The sequence below is a fragment of the Symphalangus syndactylus genome, chromosome 4, assembly GCF_028878055.3.
Source record: "Symphalangus syndactylus isolate Jambi chromosome 4, NHGRI_mSymSyn1-v2.1_pri, whole genome shotgun sequence".
Lineage (NCBI taxonomy): Eukaryota > Metazoa > Chordata > Mammalia > Primates > Hylobatidae > Symphalangus > Symphalangus syndactylus.
In genome coordinates, this window is record NC_072426.2 from 96,673,617 (window position 1) to 96,700,348 (window position 26,732).

The window sequence follows — 26,732 nt, forward strand, 5'->3', positions numbered from 1 at the left end:
TACCTTCCCATTCTCCAAACCCCATAGCAAAAATTCAGGGATGTTCTTGAATTTCTCTTTTCAATTGTGCATTTCCTCTTAGAATTCCATTGTTCATCTCCGTGTCTCATCTCTAAGAAACTAATACCTAGTGATCTTTGCTTGAGACTTTTCTTTGCCCTTGAGGTAATAGAGAGTCTATTCCAGGGAAAAAGAAAAGGGCTAAAGGCAACCAGAAAATTCCAAAAGGATTTTCTACTGAATACTGAGCAGGGCAGAGTGTTGGGCAATGATTCTAACAGGTCAAGTCTACAGTGAAGATATATAAGCTGTGATTCTAGATATGGGGTGCTTTGGTACATGCTGAGTTCCTCTCAGGATGCATACAGAACATAATTTGAGATTGAGGTTGAGGGCCTATGGCATGGGTAGCATGGGCACATCTAATTTACCCAATTGGATTCTAGAGGATCCATTAGGCCCGCAGTATCTTGTAGAGAACACTGCATTCCAGGTCATGTGAATTCTGTTAATATATTTATATAGTATTTTTTTCTCTCTCCCATGTAGGAGCTGAATTCTTTCATTACTCTGTGTTGATGGACTCAAACTTATACAATTCAGGTTTCCTAGGCAGTGAATAGAGCCAGAAATATACCCTGTGATTAACTTCTACATAACCTATTGTTCCTTAAAGTCTCCCTCCCCATTTTCCTGTTAGCTCCACAAAAGCCAGAAATGCAAAAGCTCCAACAAGCCTCCCTTCCCTGCCCTGGCAGCCTACCATGGGGTGGGCACTCCCTATGCCTGTCCTAGGGCAGTACAGGTCACTTAGGCACTTTTTAAAATTCTTATTCTGCATAACGATAGATTTTTAAAAAACTGATGCCCATTAGGTTTCCAAGTAAATGTATTTCCTATTTCCTAGCTAGAAGTTGTGAAATTATCCTGCTGGAATAATGTATATGATAATGTGGTTGTTTAATTTTAGAGAGGTGTGTATGTTTGAGATATTATGATCGTTGGGGTTGCTTTTATGGGGCAGCATCTTTCTTCTTTTCCTAATCTGTGGATTAATGTTAGCCGTGATGTCAGAGGTTGCAGTGAACTAAGATAAGGCCACTGCACACCAGCCTGGGCAACAACGACCTTGTCTCAGAAAAAAAAAATTAGCCATGATCTTTCAAAAAATAGATTTATAGTTGATTTTCATGAAGAATACTGCAGTGCTTATCAAACTTCTTGGTGATATGTGCTATTCCAAGGTTGTCAGGCAAGAAACTCTCATTCCAAGGGCATCACCCACTTTAACTCCCCTGCACCCTGATACTGCCCACTACTCTCTGGGCGTAGAACTTGGCTCCATTGCCTGGCTTACCTGATCCTAGCTGTGCTTAACAGCTCAGCCTTGTTGATGGACACATGGCATTCCCCACTGTGGGATTCATCCTGAAACAGCAGTCAAGTGCTCCTTTACAGCAATCATACTACCAAATTCACAGTATGGGTTGTTCAGCTGGCATGTATTATTATTTTTGTGGTTGTTTTCCCATCATCGCTTAAGGAAATAACCACACCCTCTCACCAGTCTGGTTCGTGTGAGAAACAGCCAGGCACCATTCCATCCTCCAATCCAAAGATTGCACTCTTGTGGCCATGCCATAAGACTTTGAGAGTTAACTTGCGCAAACTTTCTGGTGAAAGTCTTAAACAGTCATATCAAAGAGAGCTTAGGTCAGCTTGGGAGTTTAGTCCGTGATGAATTACATTTTGCAACACGACTGTTGTAAAATTCCAGGAATTTTACCATCACTCCCTACCCTTCATTTTAGTAAAACAACGTTTGAAACACCCACTTTTCATTGGTGTCGCTGACGGCCGAAGGAAATGCCGTGGATCTGTCTTTCTGAGGAGTGGCAAACTCATGGCATTTAATGTTAGGCACTGATACTGCAACTAAGGGGGCTGACCAAGCCAGCAGTTCGAGACAGACAGCAAAAGTTTATCACCAAGGATTGATGACTCAGAATATAATGATTATCCAGTAGAATTTATTTTAGCAGACTTCAGTAAAGAGTGGGTCTGATCCTGCTGCTAAACTGAGTTTTCGGTGTCTGTACATGTTGTGGGGTGACGGGGAACTCTGTATATTTTTGGAAATTATACCAAGAAGATTGTCTTCTGAATTTCCAGAAGTATTATCCCTACTGATACAGATGACAATAAAACAGCAAAAAAGAATTGCAGGAAGTCATCAGGGTAAAAGAAAGGGAAAAAAAAATGGCAATTCAGCTGTGAGGGAGAAACATCTAGTTTGATTCAAAGCTATTCAATGTTAAAATTGTTTGAAACTTTTCTAAAAGAAATTTCACTAAGGATTAATTTCTATTTTCTTTTCTCCTTATTGTTTGGCAGTCAAGGTTGCAGCTAGATCACGCTATTCCAAAGACCCATTTGAGTTCAAGAAGGAAACTCCCAATCCTCGGCTTGTGACCGAGCCAGGTGAAGGAAGACTGGGACCCATTCCCATTTTTAATAACTACCCTGCACCCCTCAACATTCTACTTTACCATGCTGTGCTCAGTTGAAGAAGAGCGTTGCACTACTGTGGATTTCAGCTTGCACTTAGCTTGCTGGGCAGCAAAATACCAAAAGGGAAAACCATGAAAAACGATTAATAATAATTAAAACGACCTCACCCCCAAACTGGCAGCTTGTGCAAGACTTTAGTCGGAAGCCCTGTTAGCTAGATGCCTTTGTGTTCAAACCACTTTGCATGACTCTTACTCTGAGTGACTCCAGTGTGAATATGACATTACTAATGACCTGCTAAGTGTGTACAGATGTGAGTTTCTCCAGATGTGGTGATTAATAACATAATGGAGATGGCAGTTGACTCATGTTTATGAGTTGTTTGCCTTTTATTACGTTTCCGAGTTTATTTGCTTTGAACTGTTTTTTAACTCCAGCCAACAGACTCACCTTTAAATCTTAAAGGGCATCATCCCCTTACATCTCACTGGGGAAACAGGGCAGAGGGAATGTGCCCCAGGCTAGAGCTGAGCATCAGGTCCATCCTATGCAGGCATTAGACTGAATTAGGGAAGGCTGGGAGTTGCAATCATTGCCCCATTTCACTCCAAGGACCATAAAGAGGCTTGGTAAACCCTGACACAGTGTTTGCAATCTGGCGAGGCTGATAAAGGAAGATACTTCTTTTTTAAAAAATCTAGTGAAATACGTAATCATTTTGAAGTAAGCCCAGAGTTCTGGCCAGTGTTTCTGGAAGACGTTGCTTGCTTTTGCTTGAAAACAGAATGCTGATGAAAAGTCGAGTAAAATGTTGTTACAGATGTTCAACTCTGCATTAAGGCTGTTGGAATTACCACCACATCTTAAATCAATTCCCAGAACATTGTCTGGAGGTTATGTCATTGAAATAACGAATCCTCTTTAGTCAAGTGTAAGCAAACATGTTAAAACATCATTGTAACTTTAAATTAAACTCTAGCGCAAACCAGGGGATCTGAAGCCTCATTAGACTTGCCTGACATTTTTCTAGCACTGAGTCTTCCCAAACTGTAAAACTGTTAGATTCAGTGCCTATTAGACAAGGGAGCGCTGGGAAGTTACAACAGCACATTAAGTGTTATACTTAGGGATGTGCAAAAACAAGCCCTTGAATTTTATGAGTACTTGGAGACTGGATGGAGTTCAGCTCCTATAAAAATTCCGCGTTAGATTCCTGAACTTGTTTGTGTTCTAAAGAAGTCAGGTTTCTTTAAAGGATGATATCTTCATGTGGCTTCCACAGCATGAAGGCAAGTGAAAATGCCAGAGATTGAGGTGTATTGTAATTAGCTGAAATGTAGGTTAAATAAGAGCTTGGAAATGTGCATCGTCATGAGGTAGTGGCCCCTTACTTCAACACATTTGTCTTTCATGAAAGTGAGTAAATTTAAGTCTCCTTTTTAATTCCATTTTTATTCCTCTCATGTAGTCACAGAAGCCATGAAATGAAAATTATATTTTATAGCTTAACTAAAAGTTTTCCTAGATCTGCTTTCTTTAAATATGCAGAAATTGATAGAATCCATATAAAGGCTAATAATTAAATATGGTTTATATCCTACTTATGAGAAAGAAGTTATCACTGCTTCTCTTGAGGGACCTAAGCCATATGTAATGGTCTCCATTACACAGCGTTCATATATTTAAGCTGGAGACATTTTCCCCCATCTCTTCAGGGAACAGATCTGCATTTTCAGGCTGTGAGTGCAGGAGGAAACCTTTAAACACAAGTTTCATTTAGGAGAACAAATCCCAGTTTAAATGCAGTATGATTATGATGGATGATCTTTCTGAGTTGCAATGAAAATAATAGTTTCTTTGCGTAGAAGAGGCACAACTTTACTACCAGAATGAGGTGTCTCTCTGGAGCTGGCTAACAGGTATTAACTTGCAACTCTCCCATCTGAAGATCAGTGTAGCAACAAGGTGTAAAGATAATGGCCACTTAACCAAAGAGGATTATTTGTTATAGGCCCAATGCAAAAAGGGAAGCCAATGCTAAGCAAAATAATCCCACAGGCATGCTAGGGAGGATGACTGCTGTTCAGGTCTTAACTCATCTAGATTCATTGTGTAACTGGACACAACCATGGTAACATCTGGTGACCTTGAAAAACGCTAGCCGTGGTAGACGAGGTTAGATAAAAGATCTTTGAATGTGGGATTATAACCTTAAGAAGACTAATTGAATTATAACCTTAAACAGAACTTGCACCCCGACTAGAGTGACTCACTTGCACGCACACAAACACACACATGTTATTTGCTCCAGCATGCTACACAACCAGTCTAGGTCACCCTGAACACAATACGCCAATTGCAAGTGGCCCATATTAAAAGATGACCTTGTCTTATAGGTCTAGTCTGTGCAAGACTTTCTACTTCATTCTAACATGGGGAAAGTGCGAAAGCATACCTACACACACACACACACACACACACACCCTCGCTGCCTTTCTACCACGTTATTGCCTCGGATGCTTGGTCCCCTATCCTGTGAAAGGAAGATGAATTCAGGTCAAGCTCAGGGTGCCTGTTTGCTTGCCGAGAGATGCATATCAACTCTAAGTGATTTTTTCAATACCATTTATGTGGCTTGTATTTATTTCCTTTAATCTTTTAAGTGCTGTTTAGTCTCTGTGTGATTTGCTTTGGATACTCATTTCTGATAAGATGCGATATCATCCCAGCCACATAGTCTCTGCCTGGAGCTCTAAATGACTGATACGGTCTCAGCCTGAGCTTGGGCCCTGGTGGGTGTCAGAGGAAGCAGGTGATACAGGGGGTCGGCTGTGGGTGTTTGCAGGTGCTTTCTTGCCTTCATTTCTTCTGGTCTCACTCTCACCTTACACCACAGTCATTCCCTTTTTCTGCATCAGCCAGGGTTTAGACAAGCCCAAACTGACAGCAGAATAGGAGAGTATAAAATGTGTAATACTTTGAAGCAGGTTTGGAGGGTAGTTGGATTATTAAAATAGCTTTGGAGCCATGTATCATAACCTACTAAATTTATTTAGCATTTTCAGGGAAGTACCATATAATGCATGCTCTAATATGGGTCTTCCTGGATAATACCAAGTAGCTGACATGGCACTTTCTCCCCCATCTAAGACTCCTACACCATTAACATATATCAAGTCTCTTTTGATGTCATCACTGCTAATATTTCTCTTCTTAGCTTTAAGGTAACTGCTGTGCATTCTGAGTTTCAGGGTGCTTTCCTCCTAGTCTGTGTTGCAGTCAACTATAAGAATCCGAAGATCCTATTTTTCCTTCTTGACATTACAGCTTTAGCCTGAATTGTGGGGGTGGGGAGAGGAGGACTAGAATTTTGCCGCTGATGCCCTTGGGTGACAGGCTGGGTTTGCATCTGCTAATTATCAAGCAGTTCTCTTAAAAAGAAGCATGATGCAGGCTAATACATCTGCAAAGCTTATTAGTGGGTGTCTTTGGGCAAGAGCAGTAGAGTGTGCTGTGGTGTTTCTAAGTGAAGCTTCACATTGCTTAGCAATCTGTGTGGTTTAGACATTTGGAAAACAGCTTTTGGTTTCCAATCCCCTGTGCTGCCCTCCATCCCTGCCCCGCTGCCGCATCATCAGAGATTTCATTCAATGGCAACCTCCTCCTTCATTCCGGGGCTCTCCTCCAACCTCACCAGCCCCGGTGCTCCTGTCTTCATGGGTTAAAAAAGGACCCCATTGGCACAGCCCCACAAGCCCTCCCTCCTGGCAGTTGGAGGGATAAGAGCTGAGTTGGGCTGTGGATTCTTGAGCCAGTATGCACCAATGTGCCCTGATCTGATTGAAACATTGGCTGTCAAGGCCTTGAATCCTTGCCTCTTTTCAACGCTCTTTCTCTGGTATGCAGGGATTAGGAACCAACTAAGTTGGTTCATCTGGAGAAGCAGCAGGCTGGCAGTTATGCTGACATTTCAAATACAACTTTATTTCTGATTTTGGTTACAACAAAACGCACTCGATTACTGGGCAAAGCAAAGTAACCAAAATTAACTCTAAGAATAATGATAAGTATTTTTTTTGGTAAACATATAAATCATGATTTATTTATTTTTTTTTTTCTCATGGCAGGGTGTTTACAAACTGTTTTAGTCTGTTTAAAATACATGTCCAAAGGCTGGAGTGTAAAGAGGTGATGCCTTCACCTTCTCTAAGCCGGCCTCTTTGACTAACACATTTGGTCTTTGTCATTGGGTCCTAAAAGACAGCCATGAATTCCTAGTGAGTGACTGAGCCTTGAGTGTGTGTCCTTTGATATTTTGCCTGTATTGCACAGTCTGCCCTCAAACTGTTCATAATCTCATGAGCTGCCTGTATTTCCAGTTGAAGATGAGCAGCCGTCAACGCTATCACCAAAAAAAAAGCAACGGAACGGAGGCATGCGGAACTCACCCAACTCCTCGCCTAAGCTGATGAGGTAAGGAGAGGGGCTGGTTGCCCACGGTTTCCCTCTTAGCCCTTCTCTTCCTCCCCTCGCCCCCTCCTCACCCTGCCAGGCCCAGAGTCTCCCCTCCCCAGCAAGCCCTGGGTGGGGGAGGGGAGCGAGATCCTTAGATGGCTTCTTAAAGGCTGGAGTATTTATTCTGTCAGCTTGTCAGCAGTTAATGATAGAGCTGAAAAAATTCTGTCATGAAAAACAGTTTGAAAAGCTGTTTGAAAAATACATAGGCTTTAAAGTCTTAGCTGTCACCATGTCCTGTCTGTCTGTCTGTGTGTAGTTCCTAAACAGCAGTGGCACTAATGACGGCGGTAACCAATCAGAGGAACTCATGTGGTTAGTTTGCCTGCGGCAGTCTCTTTCTGCTGGAGTCCCTCCGAGGACTGTTTTCTGTACTTAAGGCCATATGTGAGATGTATCATCACAATCAAAAATGAACCTGAAGATTACCTTCCTTTTATCCTGTCGATTGAAATCAAATTTCTGTTAATTGATTTTGACTGATAAAAAAAAGTCTAATAATCTGTTGACTTGCCAAAGCAAAGTTCAAAAGTAATCCAGTTCTGCTCAGGCTAAAAGCAATATTAATTATGAAATACAGCATGCATGTACATGTTCCCTCCCTCCCTTCCTTCCTTCCTTCTTTCCTTCCTTCCTTCCCTCCTTCCTTCCTTCCTTCCCTCCCTCCCTCCCTCTTTCCCTTCTTCCCCCCTCCCTCCCTCCCTTCCTCCTTCTCTCTCTTTCTCCCTCACTTCTTTCTTGACTATGGCTTCCTCTGGCAAATAGCAAGTGAAGTCAAATTTCAACAGCGTTCTGCAGTTTCTTCTTCTTGGCCTATCTGTCTTTTATCTCCCCTTTTTGTCTTCAATTCATCTGCAAATCCCAGCATTTTTTTCCTCCGACATCCTGACTCTCTACCACCCAAATGAAACAGGACTGATTTCAGATTTGCACTGCTCACCCTACGTGTTTGCTGCTCTGGAAATGCCTGCCATCTCGACATTACTTTTGTCTTTTCATGGCCACTGGCTTTGATTTTTGAAATACAATAGTGGTGATTTCCACTCCCCATCTTCAATAACATTTGCATGTCCCTGGCCCTCCACGTCTACTTTTCTGGAAAATAGGCAAGGGCAGTCTTTCTTCATGTGGTTGAGGACACAAGGTTTCCGTGGAAGACTCACCCCGCCCAACTCCTTTTCCATATCACCATCTATTCCTGTTAAATGTTTCCTTAAAAGTTCTCTGCCTTCCCGTCCACCCAGCCTTCCTTGGGTTTGGCTGATTTACATGCTTGTTTACAGTTTATGAGGAGGAATAAAATGTGCCAACTGCCAAGCTTTTTGTTTTTATGATGCCAGTTGTCATGCTAGCATTCATTTCCTATTTACTCACCTTTAGATAATTGCCTTATCTAATTCTAATAGTTATTCCCATTTAAAGTAGAGAAAAGCCCAGCCACTTTCCTGTGCCTAAATTTAGAGAAGCAAATAAATAAATAAAGAGAAGTCTGAAAAATCTGAAACCTTTGGATCCAAATTCCCTGTCCCTGTTTGCTATGTAAAGTATGGCTCATTTCTTTGATCTTGAGTAATAATAATTCTGAGGAGTTATACTGTTTTCATATGCTTCAAAGCTGTGTCAAAGTTTTGCTGCTTAAGGGTACTTCTTTATTCTGTTGGCTCTTGGGTACCAAGATGACAGGTCTTCTGTATGAGGTGGAGGCTTTTTTAAGTCGTAGCCTTCAGCAAAACATCAAATTACCAAATCCAGGGTAACATACTTCTACACAAATGCCTTTCCTGTAGATATATTATACCATATATATTAAATACTTTAGTGTTACATGCTACATTTTATGTGCAATAGAAAATGATGGTTTGAGGTAGCCTTGGGGGGACTTTTTTTCCACAAGCAGAAAAAGCTAGTGTATATCGTATCAAGTATGGTTTTTACAGGACTTTCTGCCCGAAGGCCTTTGTAAATAAGTAATGATCAACAGATTGGCTGTGGGTTTTTGAAAAGCGTGCCTATGTCAGTTTGCATGATGGGGGAGAATTTTCAAAGTGGATCTTGCTTTCATTCGTTGCCGGAGAGGGGCTGAGGGAGGCGGTCATCCTGGGCTGGAGCTGTCTGCTTCATGGTACATCAGAATTGCTAAACGTGGGTCAGGTGGTGAGTGGAAACTTGCCAAGCTACAGAAGTCGGGCTTCTCATGTTGGTTGCCTTTGGGCTGCTGCAAAGTCCTCAGTTCCTGTCACTGGGATGTCTTATCCCACCAGCCCACCATGGTCTCCCTTCTCAGCCTAGGTGGAATGGGCCATCCCATGACAAGTGAGAAAGTCTTAGACACTCCTCCCTTACCATGTCTTTCTATGTCCCAGGTGCTCCACATTCTCCATCTGACCTGGGAGCAAAGATGGGCCCCTGCTGAGCCCTCTCTCCATTTCCCTTGACTTCCAGTTTACAGAAAGACCCCAGGGCCCTTTGTTTTACATTTGAGTATCTGGCACTGGCAATGAAGTCATGGGTCCATTTTTGCTAAACCCCTTTTGTTGATTGGCAGAAAACAAGGGCTCCCCCAGCTCCCTGTGGCTTTTCCAGTTGCCCCTGCCTCTTCAAACACCTGCTTTCTACTCTCCAGTAAATGGGACTTTCAGGTCCTATTCCTCATGACCTGAAAAATCCATAAAGGAAGCTAATGACTTATTTGAAGTGGATTTTGCGACATCAGTTTGTGGCTTGCAGTTTGAGCAGAATCAATCATTCTGAATGCAGGCAGGTTTTAGTGGCCTATGGGCAGTGGTAGGAATAGCTCCAAGAGGAACTGGAGAGCCCAGAATGGGCTAGGATGGGCTTTAGTTTACCACTGTGGCTTCTGCAAATAGACTCCTGCATGAAGGCTCCTTCCAAATCATCTGCCAGCAGGAGATGCAATGGGGACTGTGCACTAATGGTCTTTTCCTCCCCTTTGTTCTTGTATCAGGCTTACCCTAGTGTTTAAGTGTCACTTAACTCTGCATGATCATTAGGTGAACAGCCTTGTTTTGTATGTCTGGATCCTGAGGTAGTATGTTTTGGAGTCACCTCAACAGAAAACAACCCTCACGTCCAGATAGAGCTGAATGGTGAGTGTCTGGGCCCCAGGCCGAGGACACACTTGTAATGATGGATAAATTTGGCTCCACACCTGCCGAGGAGGTGTGAACCATGGAGGCTTCCAAGTCCCCGGCTCCCTCTGCCTGTTATTTCCCTTCCTTGCCGGTCTCTTAATGTGGAATTATTGAAGAAGCCTCACCTAGTTTTCCTCTAAAATCATCAAGCACCCGTTGCCCAATTCTCTCTACTTATGGGGTGGTGACTTGTAAGGATAGCTACGTCTTTCCTCATTTGTAAAGTCCTAGTGGGGCACAAATTTTGTCTCTAAATAGCTAAGTCAAGAGTTCTTAATTTGGGGGCCTTACCAACCCTATGAACATTCAATGAAATCTCTCTAGGAAGTTTCTCTAGGAAAAAATAAAAAGTACACTGGATCCCCTTTTGACCACAGTTGAAGCAGATTAATGGATTCCTGAAATCTCCATTCAGGATCCCTGGTTACAATCACATTCAGTTTATTCCAGAGCCACCTCCACATAGTTGCATGTACAAATGCTTTTTTGTTGATGAGATTTCTCCAGTGGGCAGGTGGTATGGAGTAAACACCTGGGTTCTCACATTGAATCCTCACGTGGAATCCAAAAAGTCTGTGCACTTCGGCTGCCTGCTTTTAATCTTTTTCTCAGATTAACTCCCATCCAGCAAATATTCAGCGAGAGCCTACTATGTGCAAGTTGTCGTGGAAGTTCTTTAAGGGATCTAAAGTCTACCACCCAAATGACTTTAGATCCCTTAAAGAACTTCCACACAGGCTAATGGATTAGACTAGATCCCTGCCTTCAAAATGCTCATAGTTTAACAGAGGAGAAGACAAGCACATAAAAGCACTGAAGTGGGTAAGAACAAGTTGGAGGTTCCACTAGCATGGGCTGTGAGAACAGAAAGAGCTGTCATTACTTCTGGTTTGGGAGGCTGAGCCTGGTTTAGGAGGAAGTCTTATTGAACCTAGTTCCATACCATGAGGAGAATGTTCAACTAATAATATTACCTGTCTAGGTTTACCAGATGCCAGGCATCATTCTGAGACTGGATGCCTGTAACTCACTGAGTTACACCTCTATAAGTAGATATTACTCTTGCCCCCATTTTACAGGTGAGTATGTTGAGGCACAGAGATGTAAAGTCTGGTAAATCTAGGTAAGTTTTCCCTAATTAGGATGATGGAGGACATAGAGACAGTGCTCAGACCACAGTAAATGCCTGGGTGTGGCCATAGCCAGGGGTCTTTGGAGTGGCCTAGATGGAGTGGAGAATGTAAGAGTATCCTGGCACCCAGTCATGAAGGCTTTGCTTGTCATAGGCATTGGGGAACCCCTGAAAATTTTGAGGAGGCAGTAACCTAACTTGTGTTTTGGGAGAATCACTGGTGGCAGCAGAGAGAAGGGTTGGGAGTCCTCCATCAGGAGATTTCTGAGACACATACTACATAAGCACAGAGGTGTGAAATAGAAGGCCCACTCAACCCCAGCCTCTGCCAAGGCCATTTGGGTGCTAAGCCATTCAGGGTTTGCTGTAGAATAATAGACCAGGACTGGGATACATAGTTTTCCCAAGGACACACATAATTCTTGACATCAGTCCTGAGACCTAGAGTTTTCCTCTAAAATCATCCTAGTTTTCCTCTAAAATCATCAAGCACCCATTGCCCAATTCTCCCTACTTAGTGGGGTGGTGCCTTGTAAGGATAGCTACATCTTTCCTCATTTGTAAAGTCCTGGGGGGCACAGACTTTGTCTCTAAATAGCTAGATCAAGAGTTCTTAATCTGGGGACCTTACTAACCCTACGAACTTTCAATGAAAACTTCAGTGAAAGTCAGGATTTATGTAGGATGTATCAGGTGGACAGTTTACACAGATAGCACCCAGCCGGGCTGGCAAGGATAATTGACAACACCCAGAACAGAAAATTGAACATTTTGAGGACAGTTTCATGTCAGGAGACCCAGAAAATATTAGACATTAGTTTCCTGAATGGGAGGCAAAATATGATTTGAGGAAAACAGATTATCCTCTTGGGCATCTCCTGGTCATTAAGTGAAATAAACTCATCTACTTGTTAAATCTCATCACCTCTCTTTTGACTCAAACCTTTCATGGGGTCATTTTGTTAGGACTTCCCACATCACAGCCTGCTAGCATGGAAGATTTTAGTTATAGAAAATGGCAAAACAGCCTGAGCCAAGTTACCCTCACAATTCCTTCCACTGGGTAAAAGAAAGAAGGAAGGCAGGGACAGCTTAGCTAAGTAAATTCACCTCTTAATGCACAAACTGATAGCATATGACAGGCGTCCCCCAGGACTGGAGAAGAAATAAATAGTTGGTGTCATGGTACTGAGGCTTGGGTGGACCACACAGGTCCCTGGACAAGTTCATGCTCAGCAGATGGTCATGACCTTGCCTTCTTGTGTCAAGAGCATCTTGTACAACCTCCTCTAGGACTGATGAACATGTTGGTTCTCCCAGGCTGTCTCCCAAACATAAAGGCAACAATTTCCTTCTTCTGAGAATGCTGGCTGCCTAACACGAGATGACATCTTAGGTGGCAGCAGGGAAAATAATGCAAGTAGATAGATGCAGAGAAATTGAAAAGGACCCTAGTTCTGCCAGGGTGGCTAGAGCCTGACCTGAGAGTTTTGTCAGTGGGGCTCCAGGGATGGCCATCAAGTGGGAGATGGGGAGAGAGTGCTGAGCAGTGGTGTCTCGGGGTGATGATCGTTATCAGGAGAGTGGAAGCCCTGTTGAAGGATGAGTTAAGGCAGGAGCCAGGATTTGCTCTGTAAATCCTCAAGAAGTATCAGGAAATAGTAATCACCCAGGAGCCAAGGCACCCAAGAATGAGGCAGATCCAGTTGGAACCACTTATGGTGCTGAACACCCAACTATGAGCCCTTTTGAGGAGACCACCTAAGACCTAATCCAGCCTTCTGTGTCTGACACAGGCTGAGACACACCTGTGTGGTCTGATATTCTTGAACATTGTGCTCAAGGTCTTAGCGACTAGATACCATGTTGTTAAAGAAGGGTAGAACACTGAATTCTAAGTATTGCACTTTGCGAGGACTAGTATTTAATTTGCTTGTTTAAATTTATTTGCTGATTAGCTCATGGGAAGAGAAGTCAGCAAGAGAGAGTCATTAGTGCAGCATCTAGTCAGTAAATCCCCATCAAGAATCAAGTGTTGACACAATGCCTCGAGTTCCACAGGGTCACAGAGAATCAGAGTAGGCACCCAGAATATGAGGCGCCTCCTTCAGTTTTGCACCCTAGGCACCTCCCTTGCCTCGCTGTAGTCCTGGCTTTGCTGAATAGAACTACAGCCTCATAATCTGTGTGTTGTTGACAATTGCTAACTTGGGTAGGATTTACTCAAGCCATATAGATTCTCCATCTGGACAAAACTTTATAGTGGTGGTTCTTATACTTTAGCAGGTGTCAGAATCACCTGGAGGGCTTTGTTAAAATATGGCTCGCTGGGCCACTGCCCTACACAGTCTAATTCAGCAGATCTGGTCTGGGGATTGGAAATTTGCATTTCTGTCAAACTTCCAGGTGATGCTGATGCGGCTGGTCTGGGCCACAGTTTGAGAACCACTCTTTTGAAGAATCAGAACAGTGAGAGGAGCTCGAAGTGATAGGGGCCCATCTCTAAAAAGTGTTCAGACTTTGCACTGGAGAACCAAATAGTTGCTTAATTAAGAACATCTGTCTGACCACTGTTGACATCATGAGTCCTCCCTGCTGATTAGTTACAGCAGCTGGCTCCAGGCGAACTTCAGGCAGCCTTGACTGGTTAGAGACATAATTTCGGGTTGTCCTTCACATCGCAATGCCCTTTTTATAGCAAATGCTCTGTGTCCTAATTCATACACAGTCCCTGTAAATGAAAAATGATGCAAGAACCCTGATTGTTCAAAAACAAATTGCTGCAAGATATCAAAGGTAAATGGGTTCTCACTGCACATGTTTTGGATCTCCATGAAAGGTTGCTGAGTCTCTGTTGACTGCCTGAAGAGTGTTCGGGGACTAGAGATGATTCATCAGTACCTTTTGTTAGTTTGATTGCATCCTCTGCTGGATTCTGGAAATACATGGAAGAGCAAAATAGATCCCTGCCCCTAAATAGTTCACCATCTAATGGATAAAACAGACATGGAAATTATTGTCGCCGAAGGAGCATCTCTAGAAGTTCCTAGGAAGGGAAAGTAACTTCAGTCTCTCTGGCTGTTCAGGATGATGGCTTTTTGAGGAACACTTGAGCCAAACTATGAAGCCTGAGAAATGTCTTGTTAGCCCGGTCACGGTGCCTTACATAATAGATGCTCAATAAAGTCAGTATTTGCAGCTCAGATAAAAGGTCTGTGGGGAGATGAGAAATTCACCTCCTTTTAATCAAGCCACTCATCTCCCAGGGAGACCACTGTAGGATGTGCTTAATTTGGATGGGATGCTCATAATGACAGAAAAGGCCTTATCGTGTGATAAGACACGAGGCCTGGAAAATCAAGCAGAGAAAAGAATGCAATTTTCTAGCCATTTTGTAACTTTGCTTTTTCATAACATTTGTGTGTGTTTGGCTGGTTATTTGTACTTTAATGTAAATTTCTGAAGTCCAGCGTTGAACCCAGTGCCACAGAAGGAACTGGGATTTGCTGTCTTTGCCTGTAAGGGAAATTGTGCACTTTAAAATATGATATCAGCTTCCTCAGAGCAGGCTTGCTAGAAAAGGGATTTGTGGTTTTGCTTTAGGTTGTTGTCTTCAAGGCGAGCTTTTTCTGTTTCTGTTGTAGCAGGGCATTTAGTTCACTTCCTGAGATTAATTGATGCCAAGTGGCATTTCTTGCTCTGCAAATCCTCAAAACAAAGATCTTTTGCAGACACACCTCAGAGATATTGCAGGCTCAGTTCCAGACCACCACAACAAAGTGAATATCGCAATAAAGCAAGTAACACACATTTTTTTTTGTTTTCTAGTGCATATAAAAGTTAGGTTTACACTCTTCTGTAGTCTATTAAGTATGTACATACCTTCATTAAAATAATTTACTCCTAAAAAAATGCTAGTAATCATCTGAGTCATCAGTGAGTTTTAATCTTCTTTCTGGGAGAGGATCTCGCCTCAGTGTTGATGGCTGCTGTCTGATCAGGGAGGTGGTAGCTGAAGATTGTGGTGGCTGCGACAATTTCTTAAAATAAGACAACAATGAAGATTGCTGCATCGACTGACTCTTCCTTTGACAAAAGATTTCTCTGTAGCATGTGATGCTGTTGGATAGCATTTTACCCAGAGTAGAACTTCTTTCAAAATTGGAGTCAATCCTTTCATACTCTGCCGCTGCTTCATCAACTAAGTTTATGTACTATTCTAAATCCTTTGTTGTCATTTCAACAGTGCTCACAGAATCTTCACCAGGAGTAGCTTCCATCTCAAGAGACCACTTTCTTTGCTAACCCATAAGAAGCAGCTCCTCATATGTTCAAGTTTGATCATGAGTTTGCAGCAATTCAGTCACATGTTCAGGCTCCACTTCTAATTCTATTTCTCTTACTTTTTCCACCACATCTGCTGTTACTTCCTCCACTGAAGTCTTAAAGCCCTCAAAGTCATCCATGAGGGTTGCAATTCAATTCTTCCAAACTCCTGTTGATATTTTGACCTCCTCCCATGAATCACTAATATTCTTATTAGCATCTAGAGTGGCGATTCTTTTTCAGAAGGTTTTCAATTTATTTTGCCCAGATTCATCAAAGGAATCACTATGGCAGTGATAGCTTATTAAATATATTTCTTAAGTAATAAGTCTTGAAAATCAAAATTACCCCTTGATCCATGGGCTACAGAATGGTTGTTGTTCTAGCAGGTATGGAAATAACATTCATGTTATACATCTCCATCAGAGCTCTGGAATAATTGGGTGCATTATCAGTGAGCAGTAACATCTTGAAAGAAATCTTTTTCTCTGAGCAGTAGGTCCCAACAGCAGGATTAAAATATTCAGTATATCATGCTGTAAACAGCTGTAAATGCCTGACTTCAAAGCTTCAAAGGACAGGCTGATTCTTGTTGGAACTAATGCAGCTGGTGACTTTAAGTTGAAGTCAAAGCTCATTTACCATTCTGAAAATCCCATAGGCCTTAAGAATTATGTGAAATCTACTCTGCCTGTGCTCTAGCAATGGAAAAATAAACCTTCAATTTGTAAAACAAACCATAATATCTGCAAAGTGCAATACAGCAAAGTTGAATAAAATGAGGTATGCCTATGTTCTTTTTTTTTTTTTTTTTTAGACAGAGTCTGGCTGCGTTGCTGGGCTGGAGTGCAGTAGTGTGATCTCGGCTCACTGGCAGCCTCAACCTCCTGGGTTCAAGCGATTCTCGTGCCTCAGCCTCCTGAGTACCTGGGACTGCAGGCATGCACCATCTACCTGGCTAATTTTTATATTTTTTGTAGAGATGGGGTTTTACCATGTTGCCTAGACCTGTCTCAAACTCCTGAGCTCAGGTGATCTGCCCACCTCAGCCCTCCAAAATGCTGAAATTACAGGCATGAGCCACCGTACTTGGCCATGCCTGTATTCCTTATTAGAGTTTAGGCACACTGAATTTCTAGCTGTGGACATTGGAGGGTGAGCTGAGATGCAAGGGTTATGGGGTGAATTTCTACTAATCATTCACATAAGTGGTGCATTTTGTAAATGCCTGCGATGCTGGTTTCCCTTTATTGGCTGCTTAGAGCACTGCAACTTGGGGTGTTTTGATGGAGAATGAACAAGATATGGCTGCCTCCTTAAAGTGGAAGGGTATGAGGTGGGCACCCAGCAGCACTGGCCTTCAGCCAAGTAGACCTTTTTGTTAAGGCTTTGCCTCTCCTCTCACTGGCTGTGCCACCTGAGCATGTTACTTATCTATTCTGTTTCCCATGTATACACAGAACTCGATAATAACAGAAATTACCTACAGGTGTTCTTGTGAGTAGCAAATCATAAAATGTAGGTAAAAGTTTTAGTGCATCAACATTTGGAAGGGTTGGACTCATGGCAGCTATTCATCATAGTAACAACAATGGTAATAGTACTAGTAGCAGCAATAGTAGTAGTAACAGTAGTAGCAGTAGTAGAAATAATAGCAGTAGCTCTATATCTTTATTATTGAACTGCTCTCCCTTTCCTGCCTCCTTTCACCATAATCAGAGCTAGTAATACATGAGTGGGTCCTAAGCAAAGTATAAAGGATGATAATCATAAGACTAGTTAACACTTCTTGAGGACATGCTCTAGGTCAGATGCTATATTCAGGGCATAAAATATCTTTACTCATGTAATCCTCAAATGGAATCCATTGAATAATGCTAATGATTAACATTCCCATTTTACAGATGAAGAAACTAAGGCAATGTACAACTTAGCAAGTAATAGGTGAGCCAAGCCTTGAAGACAGACATTTTGGCTCTGGAGCCAGGGCGCTTAACCACTATGGTATACTGTCACTAAGGAAATAGGTGGTTTCCCGCCCTTAGTGGTATCAACCCCTGAACACTCCATTTGGAGATGGACTCTATAAGTCAGACTGCTCAAATTAGCTGGCTAGTGTTCAGGCTTCCTCTTTGCTTTAAGCTGGGCTGTCATTGGCATTGATCCTCAAATGCATGTCTAAGTTAAAGACAGAGAGAAGTTACCACTCTGGCAGAGCAGATCTAACATGCCTGTATGTTGGTGGTGGGGTAGAGAAGGTGGTTGGAGAGGGGAGGGATATTGGCCCAAAACCTTTAGAGGAGACACTGGGTATTACATATGTATGTCTATGTATTCCTGACATAATGGCAGGATGCTTCCTCCCCCACCCTTAAATGGACAAGAAAAACTTAAGATTCAAGAATGGCAGCCGGGGGCCTTCAGCTGAGGGATATCTGATATATTGTGCCTGTTTTTCTTCAAGGTGGACTATTGTGTTAATTTTCTAGGAATGCTGTAATCAAGTATCACAGACCCAGTGTCTTAAACAACAGAGCTTCTCACAGTTCTGGTGGCTAGAAGTCTGAGATGAAAGTCTGGGAGGGTTGGTTCCTCCCAAGGGTACTGAGGGAAGGATCTGTTCCAGGCCTCTCTTCTTGCCTTGCAGATCTCTGTCTTTTCCCTCTGTCTTCACATGATCTTCCCTCCTGTGGAAAAGCTGGCCCAAATTTCCTCTTCTTTTAAGGACACCAGTCCTGTTGGATCAGAACTCACCCCAATGACCCAATTTTAACTTAATTACTTCTTTAAAGACCATATTTCAAAATACAGTCACATTCTGAGGTACTGGGGATTAAGACTTCACATAAAAATTTGGGGGAGAACACAGTTCAGCCTACAAAAATGAAACAGCAGATATACCTCACATCATAGAGTTTCTATTACCCTAAAATAGGGCATGTACATTGGCTAAGTCGCAAGTGACAAGTGAGCCTTGAATTAATTATGGTGCCTTTTAGGGAAATCGAAAATTACTTTGTGAGTGGAAGACTTAGGTAATGTCATTATGATGTGAAAGACAATATCTAATCCTGGTCCTTGATTTCAACTAACTGGTCTTTGAGGAGTTGTGGGAGAGGCTTTGGAAGTGGGTCTCTATCACCTTGCAAACTGGAGACGTTGGGATCCCTTGTTCAGGGAGATTTCTCATGACCCTCCTTTCCATACAACAAACTGCCCAATTCCTCTGGGGCTCCCTGGATCACAGCAGTGTTGATTGGTGTGCTCAATGGCAAATGCTTGGACTTTCTTCTAGTAATAGAAGCTTTAGAAACTTTGAGTTAGTCTCTGTGGACAACTGACTGTCCACTCTCCACCTGTTCCAGACATCTCTCTGCAGCATAAGCCAGCCTAAGGCACTTGAAATTACTACAGGAACAGCCATGGTAAAGAAATTTATACTGTCTGGCCAGAAACAGTTACAGACTCTGTTGTTGCTGGAACGAATTGTGTTCCCAGCCTACTCCCAGACTGTGAAATCCAATGAGTGCGTAACAGTGCTGGCCCTTACTAGAGCCATAAATTAATCCCTCTCCCACGCTGCTTACCTCTCATCTTCATTCTAGCAGCATTTCTTCACCTACTCAGGGCTCTCCAGCCTTCTGATATCCAACAATGGTCCAGTACTTTCAAAATTCTTCTAGCTGTGTCTTTCTCCAATGACAGCACAGTACTTCAAACCTTCAGGATCTTCTAGGCTCGCCCAACCTTTATATGCATATCCTCACTGTATCCCTTGCTCTTCTGGAATGTCTCAATGATAGAAAACCCACTGTCTTGGGCAACAACTCATTTCATTTTTGAATTACTTTCAATTTTTTTTTTAACACTCTTCCTTTTTTGGAAACATGATTTTTGTTCTCTCTAAATCTCCATGCATCATTCTTAGTCTGCTGTCAATCAGTCATACTCAATCAGTTTAATCCATCTTCTACTTGACTGTCATTGCACATCTGGAGACAGCTGGAAGGCATGGTCTGAATCTTCTGTACCTTAGGTTGGGTGGTATGGTATCTGGCATCTTCAGCCATGGTTTTAGGTGCCATTATTTGGCCCTTTTCATTTGGGCCTCAATTCTCTGAGTGGGTCCTACTGGCTATTAGTGGATCAACACTGCAACATGCTGAGATTCCTCTTCATTTCTCATGGTTCAGATCAAATGCTACTTTTTTTTTTTTTTTTTTTGAGATGGAGTCTCGCTCTGTTGCCCAGGCTGGAATGCAGTGGCCTGATCTCGGCTCGCTGCAAGCTCCGCCTCCTGGGTTCACCCCATTCTCCTGCCTCAGCCTCCCGAGTAGAGTAGCTGGTACTACAGGCGCCCGTCACCACGCCTGGCTAATTTTTTTGTATTTTTATTAGAGACGGGGTTTCACTGTGTTAGCCAGGATGGACACGATCTCCTGACCTCATGATCCGCCTGCCTTGGCCTCCCAAAGTGCTGGGATTACAGGCGTGAGCCACCGCACCTGGCCCAAATGCTACTTTCTTTGCAAAACCTTCCTTAATGCTACCCAAATACCAGGATATGAACAGCTTTTTTCTTGGTATTCTCATTATCACCTTGTGCTTTGCTGTAACACTTGCCACAAGGTACCATAACTATTGAACTATTGGTGTGTATTTTTTTTTTCTCCTGCTATCTTGTGGACCTCTCTTTGACTAGGGATTTTATCTTAATCATTACTATAGCCTCCATTCCATGCTCAGAATAGGGGATTCTTATTGGTTGCTTTACTGATTCAATTGGTTGCTTTACTGCTTATTGGTTGCTTTACTGATTCAATAAACTAAAGTTAGAATTCCAGGTACCATGCTGGTCAGAGAGGGTAATGTCTTTGTTCCGGGAGGTTTTTGATGTTCCCCAGGTCAGTCTCTTTGGAGGAAATCCTATATTGTTTATATTTAAATGGTCCAGGCCAGGCTGAGAGATGTGTGGGGAGTAGAGTGTAGCGTGGCATACCTCTAAGACTTCCTGGATGCCTCTGGATGTTCCAGTGCAAATCATGGCTTGTAGCTCCAGTGTCAAATTATGCCTGGTTTCTAGAAACCTCTACCCCAGTTAATGAAGCTTGACATTAGCTGTCTTTTTTCTTTTTATTGAAGGGTGATTGATCATCAGACTTGCTTATTTGCTTTTCTGGATGAAAGTTGTAGGCCACTGTTACCAACGTCTGACTCCTTCCCAGAAAGGATCAAATATATCAAACCAAAATGTATCTCCTCTTCCCCAAGGCACATATTTTCTAAAAGTGTTTGTTTTCTGACAGCTTGCTGTTTCATTTGCTTGCTTGCTGATGTTATGGGAACATAGTTCTGAGTATCTTTTAAATCTTAAATGCACTGGGCGCAGGTCTCAGGTCATCCTGAGGTAATACTTTCTCTCCAACCAGTAAACAGGGCAAGGGAATTTGAACCTGTCTCTATATCTTCAGGGCAAGTCTACTAATATCCTCTTGCAACTGAAATATGTTCTTCAAGGGCTGGAAAGGGTTCATTTTGTTCATTTTCTCAAACCTCCATGATGGCTTTTGTCTACCTACCTATTCCAGATAGTATTAATAGATATCTATGCAACTATTAAAGATTCTTCAAGGACAAAAACATCCCTCAAAATTTGCTCTCACCCTGATCTGTAAATAGTTCTTATCAGCTTTTTTATCTTAACATCTTTGACTAAGTTCAGTATTTTGAAGATGGCCTGGTGGTTTACATACCTCAAGACCTCTCAACAATCCAGTCACTGAGATGCTACTACTCGGAGTGGGATTGTTCTTCTTTTAAGATCAGATATGACAGATATTCCTGTAGTAGTCTAGCATGTTCGTTGAAGATAACTTTGCAAGTTTGCTTCACATAGTATTTGTCATTTGGTGTAGTCTAAAAGCAAATTCTCAGGCATAAATAAATGCAGTGAGAAAGTTTTCTCACCTTATGTGGGAGTGGTGAGCATATTGGAGGGTCATGGTAGTTATTCAAAAGCTTAGTCCTAGGTTTTTGGGCCATGGAAGAGAGATTGCTCTTCCACTCTGTACTCTTGACATATAAGTGGGAAGTATCAGAGACATTTCAGAGGGACAAATAGTAAAAACTAAATAAAAGTCACCCTATGCAGAGCGAGACTCTGTCTCAAAAAAAAAAAGTCACCCTCTGATGTTGAAATATAGAATTCCAAAGGTAAAATCACTTTACAATAAATTTATGGAATTTGACCCTATGTATGTTTTCTGTCTTGTGTTGACAATATTACTCAGAAAAGATAGCTTCATTGCAAGAATGGTTAAGTATAGCCAGGACAATGTCCTAATTATATGGCCAGTTTTGCAGGAAGGAACAATGACTTCCCAAACCAGGGGTGCTGAATCACTATCAGGGATAAAAGCATGGACATTGACTATGATTCAAGGTGCAGGAGCTTATTTATTGTGCTATAAGCTTGTTAGACCTGCCTGATTCCATTGCAGTTCTTAAGGTTGTCAGTGAGGCTCTGCCAACCCACTAGACGGGAGGCCTTTATGGAAGCATCTTCCTTTTTCACCAATAAACAAGGCAATAGAGGGTGAATGTTGCCCTGAGAATTTGAAACAAGTTTATTAAGATGCATCTGAGCTTGAGGCTCTCATCTAAGGAATGCAGCAGTTGGGAGGTGAAGGTGGCGGGGAGCATCATTGGATGGTTAGTGCATATACAGTTGTCAAGGCAAGGAGAGAGGGTGTTGTTTAGTATTGAAATCATGTATTCCAGATATGGGCATTTGGTAGTCAATCTGCTCTGAAGTGACATGCTACTGAATCTTTAAAGGCTTCAGCCAGGGAGAGCAAAATCTGATTGGGCAAATTGCTAAAATATTTAAAGTGCAGCCTGTTAAAGCTTTTACTGCGAAGAGCATCACGTCAGAAGTTGTAGTCAGAAGGAGCGAGTAATTGGCTTTCCATCCTCATGCCAGTCAGTCAGCATGAGGCTCTATTCCTATTCCTTCCTCTTCATTGCCGAGGCTAATAGCAACCCTTTGGTGTGTGTGTGTGTGTGTGTGTGTGTGTGTGTGTGTGCGCGCGCGCGCGCGCGCGCGTGCGTGCGCGTGCGTGCATGCGCATTGGGGAGATCGAATAGCTGGTAAAATGAGAGGAAGAGGAGTGAGGTAGCCTTAAAAAGGGAGGCTGAATCCACAAAATGTTAGGAAGACCATTTAGGAAAAGAGTTGCTGAGGAAAGGCAGAAATCCTCCTGACAAAGGTCAGCTGCACTTCCAGATGCGGGGTGGTGGTTTGGGGCAGTTGTCTCTCAAAGGATGGATTCTGTAAGCAGAATAATGGCCTTCAGTGACAACCACTTCCTCTGCATCTTTCATATCCTCTGAGATGTAATTCAGGGGGCACTTTCCATTTATAATTTATCACATTTTCCACTTAGGTTTTCCTGTCCTTTTCTCCCCAGGCATGACCCCTTGTTAATTCCTGGCAATGATCAGATTGACAACATGGACTCCAATGTGAAGAAGTATGACTCTACTGGGATGTTTCACTGGTGTGCGCCCAAGGAGATAGAGAAAGTCATCCTGGTGAGTGAGGGACTGTGCATCTGATGTTGCCGGCTTCTGCCCCAAACCACATTTGCTAGGGATGGGGTTTCCCTAGTGGGACAGTGGGATAATACTGTCCCTGGTCCTAATTATTTTTGATGATTGAAATTCTGAGCATAGATTGAAGCAGCTAGACCTCTGATCAGAACATGAGAAATATTCAGAATTTTCAATCTCTGAATATATTGGCTCCTCATAAGAGTAGGTGAGCACTTGCTGTGGGAAAGGCATGGTGGGAGGTGGTATGAACACAATTCCTGTGGCCATGGCACTGGTGTCAGAGCCTGCCTGTACCAATTATTAGCTGCATGGTTTGGGTAATTTATTTGACTTTTTGCACTTCGGTTTTCTTATCTGTAAAAAGATGAGATGCGAATGACCCTAACTCATAGGGCTGTAGTGAAGATTAAAATCCAACATATGACTCAATAAAGTTACCTCTTATTCTTACTATTATTAAATGCTGTGAGGAAAGCTGAATGCTGCCTGTATTGTTATTGGTTTATAGCAATGTTTTGTATTCTTACAGATAATAGCCTTGCGCATCTGTGAGCTTTCTTAGTGCATGTTGTAGACAGGCAAATGCATGATGATGCATGACATAATGATGACAATAATGAACTACAGTCCCCTTGGGGAGGCTGGAGCTCAGAGCCCTATTTCGTGGAAGGCTTGTGAACATCTTCATAGCAGCAGTGGGCTCACCCAATCTCTCCCAGCAATGTCAGCGTAGATAACAATCCATTCTACTCTCTGCCCTTGTTCTATTAGCAGCTTTGGGTCTTAATGCCTACATTGGCTTTCCTGCAGTTTATTGTCTTGCTAATCCATGAAAAATGGATTAATAATCAGGAAAGTCAGATGGAAGGGTTCTTTCTCCCTTGTGCCTCTAATCCCCAGATTGGTATGGGTCTGTTCCTTTCTGTCAGCCAGGAAAATCCTATCGTTTCTGATGTCAGGACCACCCTTCCTAAACAAGGACTATTCTGGGTCCTCGGAATGGCTTTGTATGCTAACACACTGGACTTTCCCCTATGCTTTATCTATGTGAATGTGTGTTCTCAATTATAAATGAGCATTAACAGCCAATACGATATCAAGCTGGAGGCTGTCTCAGAGGTGGGAAAGTTGCAGGCAAGAGCACAGAAAGTCAGAATTCTTAGCAAACAGCCATTGTCCAACTGACCAGGAGTGCAAATGGTTCTACTCGCAAAGCTGCTTCACGTATGTACATTCTTTTTGTTTTGTTTTGTTTTTTCGAGACAGAGTCTCGCTCTGTCACCAGGCTGGAGTGCAGAGCCCTATCAGCTCATTGCAACCTCTGCCTCCCAGGTTCAAGGGATTCTCCTGCCTCAACCTCCCGAGTAGCTGGGACTATAGGTTTGCGCCACCACTCCCAGTCTTTTTTGTATTTTTAGTAGAGACAGGGTTTCACCATGTTGGCCAGGATGGTCTCAATCTCTTGAGCTCGTGATCCACCAACCATGGCCTCCCAAAGTGCTGGGATTTCAGGCGTGAGTCACCCCACCCAGCCATGTATGTACATTCTGATGTATTCATGGCACTTTTGCTCTGGTGGCCTAAATTTAGCCTGATGTTACCACTTGTGGCAGGTCATAGGCTGGATGCCCTATCTGGGACCTAGGGTTTTAATGACTTGCCTGGATATTGGTGTAGTATGCGTGCCAACTGATATTCAATCAACATCTCCTGCCAGCATGAAAAAGTTTAAGGAGGTGAGTTACTACTTCTATCCTATGAAAAATAACATCATTTAACAAAACATCTCCAGGAGGCCTACTATGTGCCACATACCATTCTAGTTACTGGAGATGCAATCCCTGACAACGACTGCTCTCACAGAGCTTGTATTCTAGCAGGGTGGGGCTGGGGGATGAGGAGTTATCTCTAGGTAGACAAATGAGTACTTAATAACATTTCAGATATTTATAGGATGCTTTGAAAAAAGTAAAGCAGCATTGTAGGCTAGAAAGAGACTGGGAGGTGCTGTCTGGAAAGTATGATCCAAGAAGCCCTCTCTAAAGTAACACTGGGCTGGACATAAGAATGACAGGTAGGGCCAGCTACATGAGGATGCTTTGAGGTTGTGTACCCACTGGGCACGGGAAACCAACTACTTTGGGGATTCGAAGAGATACGAGATAGTCCCAATTGTAATTTCCTGGATTAATTAGAGAGAAGATACAAAATGTAACCCATGAAACAGTGTATTTAAAGCTAAGTGGTAAGAGGTGCAAAATGTTATTGAAATGTAGAGCAGAAGGACTAGGGTGTGTTTAAGGGGCCAAGCAAGTCCCATCATATACACACAGGTTGTGCTTGGGTTGGGCCTGGAAGGATGCATGGGAATTCCAGATACATAGAGAAATGATCAGTTTCTCTCTCTAGTGTGCTTTAAACCCAGCAGAATCAGACACACCAGGGCTGAGGCTCTAGAATTAGGATATTCATAAGGTTCTCTGGGTGATGTAGCTGTGGCCAGTCTGAGGATGGGTGTTTTGATCCCAGATCGAAGTTCCTGGGGTCAGCATCTGTGCCTCGGCCATTTGGCTAACTGTGCCTTCCCCACCTGCCTATTCTAGAATTCACTTCCACCCTGGGCCCAGTTTATATTCCTCTGGCTTGTTGAAGGAAGCTAGCCTCCCAGGTGACCTGGCCAATTAAAAATAATTAGGAGCCCCATCACATAACAGTGTGTTATAGACTGGTTGGCTGTCTGCTGGTGGCACCCAGGCACTTGCACTTCCATGCGGCCCAGATAACTAACTCCAGGTCTTCTGCAGGAAGTGGGGTTATGTGATGTGAGCTCCCCAGTGGGTCTTCCTTGGTCACAGTTTCTAAGGCATTTCTTATAGCTTGTGTCTCCGGTTTCCCTGGACTATTGCAGAGGGAAACCAATAATGGTGACAGCCCCTGCTTTATTCTAATGATCAGGGAGTGAAAGCTAGTTTCCTCCTCTCCTTGGGGGTTACTGTAATAACCCTGACATTGTCATGAATTGCAATATTGGCATTTATACAATCAATGCAGTGGTCAATTCTAGAGATTAAATCAAGCACCATTTGATATGTACAGTGGACATTAATATGCCTCCCCCAAAGCATTGTAAGCCACATGGGGCCATCCAGGCATGCAGTGGGTGGACAGGAATGGGAGGCATTGGACCAGAAGGAGAGTCAGAGAAAGGTCCACAGCTGGCCTCCTGGCTTCACTAGCTCAGTGAATCAAAGGACCAGCAGTGACTAAACATTTGTATTTCCTGGGAAGTTGGGGTTCTCCTCTAATAGAGTGACTGTGTTCTTTCATTTGTCTCCTTTGTAGATAGAGGTTTGGAGTTGGAAGAAGACACTGGCCTGTTGCTCTTACTAATCTCTCTCTAGCCCCTTGTAATGATTATTTGGGGAGATCTTTTCTCTGAATGATTTAAGCAAAACAGGCCCCTCCAGAAATGTCCCTGGAAC

General features: G+C 42.9%; 1 protein-coding gene across 46 annotated transcripts in view; it reads left to right on the top strand.

Moving 5' to 3' along the window:
- Positions 1-26,732, top strand: part of KCNMA1 (potassium calcium-activated channel subfamily M alpha 1) — a 779,318-nt gene that overhangs the window by 670,333 nt on the left and 82,253 nt on the right. For 37 of the 46 annotated variants that reach the window (XM_063637484.1, XM_055275615.2, XM_055275604.2 and 34 more), the window contains 2 exons: positions 6,891-6,984; positions 23,106-23,229. In XM_063637484.1, the coding sequence (XP_063493554.1) occupies positions 6,891-6,984; positions 23,106-23,229 (218 nt within the window). Of the gene's footprint in view, positions 1-2,394; positions 2,482-6,890; positions 6,985-23,105; positions 23,230-24,863; positions 24,987-26,732 lie in introns of those variants that run through there. The other 9 variants (XM_055275594.2, XM_063637485.1, XM_055275622.2 and 6 more) reach the window with 4 other exon arrangements.